Source organism: Protopterus annectens, chromosome 1.part0 (genome assembly GCF_019279795.1).
Source record: "Protopterus annectens isolate FY-2018-M chromosome 1.part0, PAN1.0, whole genome shotgun sequence".
Classification (NCBI taxonomy): Eukaryota; Metazoa; Chordata; order Ceratodontiformes; family Protopteridae; genus Protopterus; species Protopterus annectens.
Genome location: NC_056725.1, coordinates 505,082,911 through 505,088,910, shown reverse-complemented (window position 1 = coordinate 505,088,910; position 6,000 = coordinate 505,082,911). Strand labels below are relative to the sequence as shown.

The following is a 6,000-nucleotide window of genomic DNA, read 5'->3' as shown; positions in this document are numbered from 1 at the left end:
CAAGACATTTGCATATATATTTTTTTAAATAGGGTACCCATTCGTTTCTCAGATCATGTGCACGCACTGCACCATTCAGCAAAAGCTAAAAATGTGGTGTGATATCGCCTCTAGCTGGAATATCACACATTTTTTGTTAAACAGCTGTTTTTTTTTTTTAAAGCAGAGCGTAAGGTGATGATGTCAGTGCAGATAAGCAGTAGCAGTGGTATGACAGCCACGAGTGATTCATTCCTTTGTGTTTATTCTAAAATTCAAACAGAAAAATGTGAATACAGAACTATGCACAATTACAGTTATCTTTTACAGACAGAACATTTATTCAACTGCTGGAATGTATTATGAGAGAAATGTTTACATTGCTATCCAATGCCTAAGGACAGAGATGCACAAATACCTTCTGTTAGTCAGCCATTTAATGAGCTGAACAACTGAAACTGCATTGTCCAATCCCTTCTCTCATTGTCTGTCTTGCTTCATCTTGCTTCTTCATTTATTAAACCATTCACAACCTAACAATTATATAACTTTCTTACAAAACAGTTTTATGCTGGCAATAAGGCACACTTGCTGAAAGGGTTCATTTAGCTGTCAATTAATCCCCTAACAGTCCATTCTGCTTTATTCTCCAGAAAGACCTCTCTGTGTATCCCAGAATGGAATACATTTTAGGAAATAAATCCAAAGTTTCTGAACATACAGCTAAGGTTTCTTTAAGAAACCATTACTTACCTCTGTCTTCTCGGCAGTGTTTGAATGATGGTATAAAGAGAAATATCCTGCCAAGGTTTTCAGAAATCTATGCACACTTACTGAATGTTAAAAGAAGACAGACTCCTGTTTACAACTGCACTGTGCTTTTGAACATTTCTTTGGGAACTATCTCATCTGTATACATTGGATTAACAGAGCACTCCACAGCTGTAACAACTGGAGTTAGTGCTATCCCAGTCCAGTAGTGGCAAACTACACATCAACAATAAATTCTTGTCATAGTAAATACATATTCACCCTGAGATGATGCATAACAGAACATTCTTTATCATACATTGTGATGAGCAACAAAATGCTTGGCTTACATTTCATCATGATAAAAGCAGATACCCAGTTGGTCTGGATTCTGAAGTAAGTGCTAGGTTGTGTGGCTAAATAGGGATTTCACTGAATTAAGTATTAAACAGAAATATCTTACCTCGTTGCTGAGGAGAAGTCTAAAGAACTTACCCTAAAATAAAGGGTTATGAGAGCATGATGATAATTCTTTGTATTTCAACTTTGCCACTTTAGCTGACTGCAAAATGTACACAGATTCTTTGTTTTTATGTATACAAAAAGTCAACTCAGTGTTATATACATCAGATATGTTCAAGAACCGATTGATATACCAACTTAAAAAAATGACAATTCTATAGTAAATAAGTGTGAATGTATGTTAGTGCATATAACTAGAACTGTTTTATTATAAAAGGTACTTGAGGTGAATCCACTGCAAAGATAGTGTTTCACAGCTGCTGACATATAAACAACAAAATTACATAAGATCTCATGAAAAAATATTGTTTAAGCCAGTATATAAAGCTGCCATCCAACTAATAAAACAGGAAGACAAGGAAAATGTGGCTAGACAGTGGGTGAGCCAAGGTTTTGTGATTTTTCTGTCATGTCCATTAGTGACTACTCTGGCATATTATAACCCTGTGGTTAATTTGGTAAGGCCAGTACTTTGATGTATTTGGACACATAAATATTAGTAGTGTAACATAATGCACCCGCATGTAGCTACAGTGACTCATCACAGAGAATTTGTCGCAACATGCAACATATGAAGTATAGGGCCTAAACTACACATGGCACAAAATGACAAATAGTGCTAACCTAAACTCAGACACTTTAGAATTTCTCCCCATGTAAGAGCTGATGGGGTTTATCTGGCCTTTACTCTAATTCTTGGAATTTTGCTGCATTCTCTGCCTAATGTCTTCAAATAAATCCTCTGACTGTGAGGAACATCTTGTAAAGCTCAGTTTTCTCAGCAATTGTTAATTAGTTAATTGCACAATGCATCTATAAAATATGTAAATGCTGAATGCATGTTTAAATGGTAACAGGTAGGTAGAGCAGCTGTTATTTGTTGCTGATAAGGCCAGTAAGATTTACAGGAATAAAGGTGTGCCAGAAAATTCTCTTCCACATAATTGCCCTTGGGAACTGCGTCAGTAAAACATCAAGTCAATGTACCATGTTAAGTCTTTGCTTTTGTGAATTATATGACTTTAAGCCTGTCTTCAGATGTCTGCTAAGGTTTTCAAATCGAAGTTGTTGCCCTACATAAAACTTACTTTACTGCCACTCAGGATGTGTTTCTTGAGTTGGAGGCCTAATGTTGTCCCTGAAGTGCTGGGAAAAGATAGTACCACCACTTTGTGTATTTGTTCTGTGCCAGTGTTGATTTATAAAGGCTTTATACACTTTCCATTTTGTAGACTGTTTGTTCTCTTTGTTACCATGCATGTAAATATAACAAAGGACTCGTTAAGTCCTGTAACACTTCTCGCCTTATCTCTCGCCGAATTTGGTTCAATACCATTACTTTTTTATTTTAATCTTGAAAGAATTTCTGATGTTTACTTCATAAAAGGTAATGGTTTGGTACAACTGCATTCTGAAGCCCATGGTTCAGTAAAATGACAGAATCAGTACAATGTGGGCTACTGTAACAAGGTCCTTTTAGGACAAATGTAATGTTTTGGAAAGGAAGTACTGATATTAGTGGAGACTAAACCTAGTGCCTCATGCCCCACAGTTGGGAACAGCATGGGTGCACACAGCATAGTTTTTTTTTTTATATTTTTTTACAAATAATACCACCAGCTCAGACGTGTCACTCTCTTTCTGGAATGGAGAAAAACATACATTAGTCCATTCTCTTTTCATCATTGGCCTCTATGGGCAGGGTGGTTTTCTGGATGAATTAACTTATTTTATTTTCAGATCAGTGTCAGATATTAGTGTAAAAAGGTAATTCATGATTCAGTGTCTCTTTGTAGACTTAAAATGTTAGCAAATTTGTAAATTCTACATGGAAAATAGTTACTGGGAAGTAATTTCCTGTAAATTCTACATGGAAAATAGTTACTGGGATGTAATTTCCTTACTTTGTAAACTATGTATTGCCACATCCAACCACAATACAGTATTGCTGTTGTTTAAACTGTCTAAAGATAGGTATACATTCCATTTTTGTACTAAGTTAATGAAAGAACAGCACTTTGGTCACAATGATGTCTCAACACATGGACCATTTCTGTGAAGGTGCTGTTGATCATGATTGAAACAACCTTGGTTCCGATGTACAATGAGAACAGGGAATGTCAATGCATCCTGGTAGGGGGGTGGTTCTTCCTCAGTGGTGTGACTAGAGAGACAGCGGGTTGTCTCATTAGGAATGCCTGGCTCATTCAAACTGCCACTGCGACTCCTCCACAAACAACTCCGCCGAGAACCATAAAGATGTCCTAGAGAGAATCTACTACCACTGAAAGGGATTCTGGGACTGACGTTACAGATGCTAAGGGCACTCCGTGAGAAGATGGAGGAACTACTAATTGTTCTGTGGCATTGTTCGCAGTTTTGTCTGTAGGTTCCATACCTACAACTTGAGTAACCAGGGCAGTTTGATAAACTGACCACATCCATCAGGACTGCTTCTGAATAGCTAGGTACTAGTTGTTGGTTAGAGCGGATGTGCCATTCAAGCTCAGTACTGTCAATGGTATTAACTCTTGGAATCCTTGGGCAGTAGGCATGATCTTCTCCTGGGGTTGTAGGAACATAGTCAAAACCAAAGAGCTTTTCAACATGGTAGTGCACATAGGCAATATGGTACTCAGTTAGCACCCTTAGAGGCCAAGAGAAAGTCAAGAGAGCAGCAGCCCAGAATACATAGTGGGAAGCATACCAAGGGAGACGGTCAGGATCAGAAAAAGATATCATGTATTCCCTAAAGTCCACATTTTTGAGATGCATTCCCTCTCTGGCTTCCATATAGTCATCTAAGCCTTCATTCTCTGTGAAGAACCTGGCTCGCTGGGTGAGATAGGAGTTTTCTGATTCCACATTTGCAAAGCTGAAGCACTTTGTAAATCTCAGCCTTGTAGCTGCATAGTCCTCAAGCCCTACAAGGTCCTTAGAAATGTCTTTAACACCACAGTTGGCATAGTCAAACTCTGCTTCTGCTACATGAGTGTTGACCCTCTCATGGTAAACCTGAGTTGTAGTATAGGCATCCCCATTTCTGTACCTGGTGACCTGCCTTGTTCGCCTCACATAATGGTAACTGATGGCCTTCCACCAAATGCATGGTGTTGCCTGTTGCATTCTCTGAACACGCTCATATACACTTTCAATGTCAACTTTATACTGAAGTTCATTCCTAGTGTAGCAATGCCAGCACTCCACAAGGTAGACTACATATAACATCATCAGGAATGCAAGTGGGATGTAAATGTATCCATTTGAACAAGGACTGTCATGATACATCATGGACTTCCCTTTGTAAGCACTGTCAAAGGTCAACCTGGTAACCTTGGTCACATGGCACCAGGTCATAGCACCAAGGCAACCATACATGAGGAGAGATAGTAGAAGACATTTCCAATGTGACTCTCGACAAAGAGACTTGCTGAAAGACTGCTTTACAGGCCGTTGCTGCAGAATTGTCCAGAAAAAACATGAAAAAAGAAAGAGAAAGAAAGACAGTGACAATTATGCAAGCAACAAATCAATTATTATAAAATATACTTTTTTTTGAAACAGCTCACTTTACATATTATTTTTTTATCATTACCCATGCTTGCTTTTACAACACCCAGAGATATATGCTTATTCTTCAAAACCTGTTTTCCAGAATTAATAAACAAAATTAACTTGAGCAATAACACATCACTAAACATTTCATTGTTAAATTTTTAACATTTTTGTGCATGTTCCTTGCTTTTCTTTCTACAATCTGAAGTTGCTGATGAGTAACAAAATCATATATTCCAAAGTACATCATTTTCTTTTGTTATGCCTACATTTTTGTAATGCTTCAGGTTAGTTTTAGATAAGATTGATCATAAAATAGTTTATAAAGGCACAATAACAATGTTATTTTCAGTCATCTCTTTACATGTCACAATATTTCTGGGTATTATCTTGTGTTCCTATAATGCTTAGACATCAAACAGACAGAATAACATAAAAATGAACTCAGTTTCCAGTGAACAAAAAGCAATCATTCTAATGTAAATTTTTTTACAGGAGATTAAATCATATAACTGATAACTTTGTGGAAGTGGTTAAGTATTGCAGTTTATTATTTTTTTTCATTTTCAAAAATCTATTAAACACTGAAAATGTAACCAACATTAATTTTTTTATGTTTTATATTGCTTTAGTTACACAGAAATGACACCTCTCCTCATAAGAAGATACAAGAAATCAGAATTCACCCTCCTTGAATCTTGAATGATTTTATAACTACAAAAGTGGGGAATGTAAAGCCAATGTAAAATATCACAACCATTCTCAACATGTAACACACAGAATGTGTGTGTATGTGTGTCTTTAAAAGACCATATACATTTCCCAACCCCCTGTCTATACAGAAAGCAAGGATGACAAATATCTATACCAGTCACAAATCCATCCATCCACAACCCCTTTTTCCCGTTTTTGCACACAAGCTCAGCATGTCACTTCAGCAGTGACAATCATCTAGAGCCAAGGTTTACACCACCAGGTGGCTAGCCCCACCACAGTGGTTATTCCACACTACACACCTATGGCCAATTTAGAGTGTCCAATCCACCTACTGCATATGTCTTTGGAATATAGGAGGAAACTGGAGCACTGAGAAGAAACTCATGCAAACACAGGGAGGACATGCAGACTCCACACAGAAGGCTTCCCAGCCAAGAATCAAACCAGGGAACATCTTGTTGAGAGGCAATAGCATTA

General features: G+C 37.4%; 1 protein-coding gene across 1 annotated transcript in view; it reads right to left on the bottom strand.

Annotated features, from left to right (window-relative positions):
- Positions 1-222: 222 nt before the first annotated feature.
- The window catches only part of TMEM151B (transmembrane protein 151B), a 270,802-nt gene continuing 265,024 nt past the window's right edge, over positions 223-6,000 (bottom strand). Inside the window, exon 2 of the mRNA XM_044060889.1 lies at positions 223-4,707. Within this exon, the coding sequence (XP_043916824.1) occupies positions 3,274-4,707 (1,434 nt within the window). The 3' untranslated portion in view covers positions 223-3,273. The remainder of the gene's footprint in view (positions 4,708-6,000) is intronic.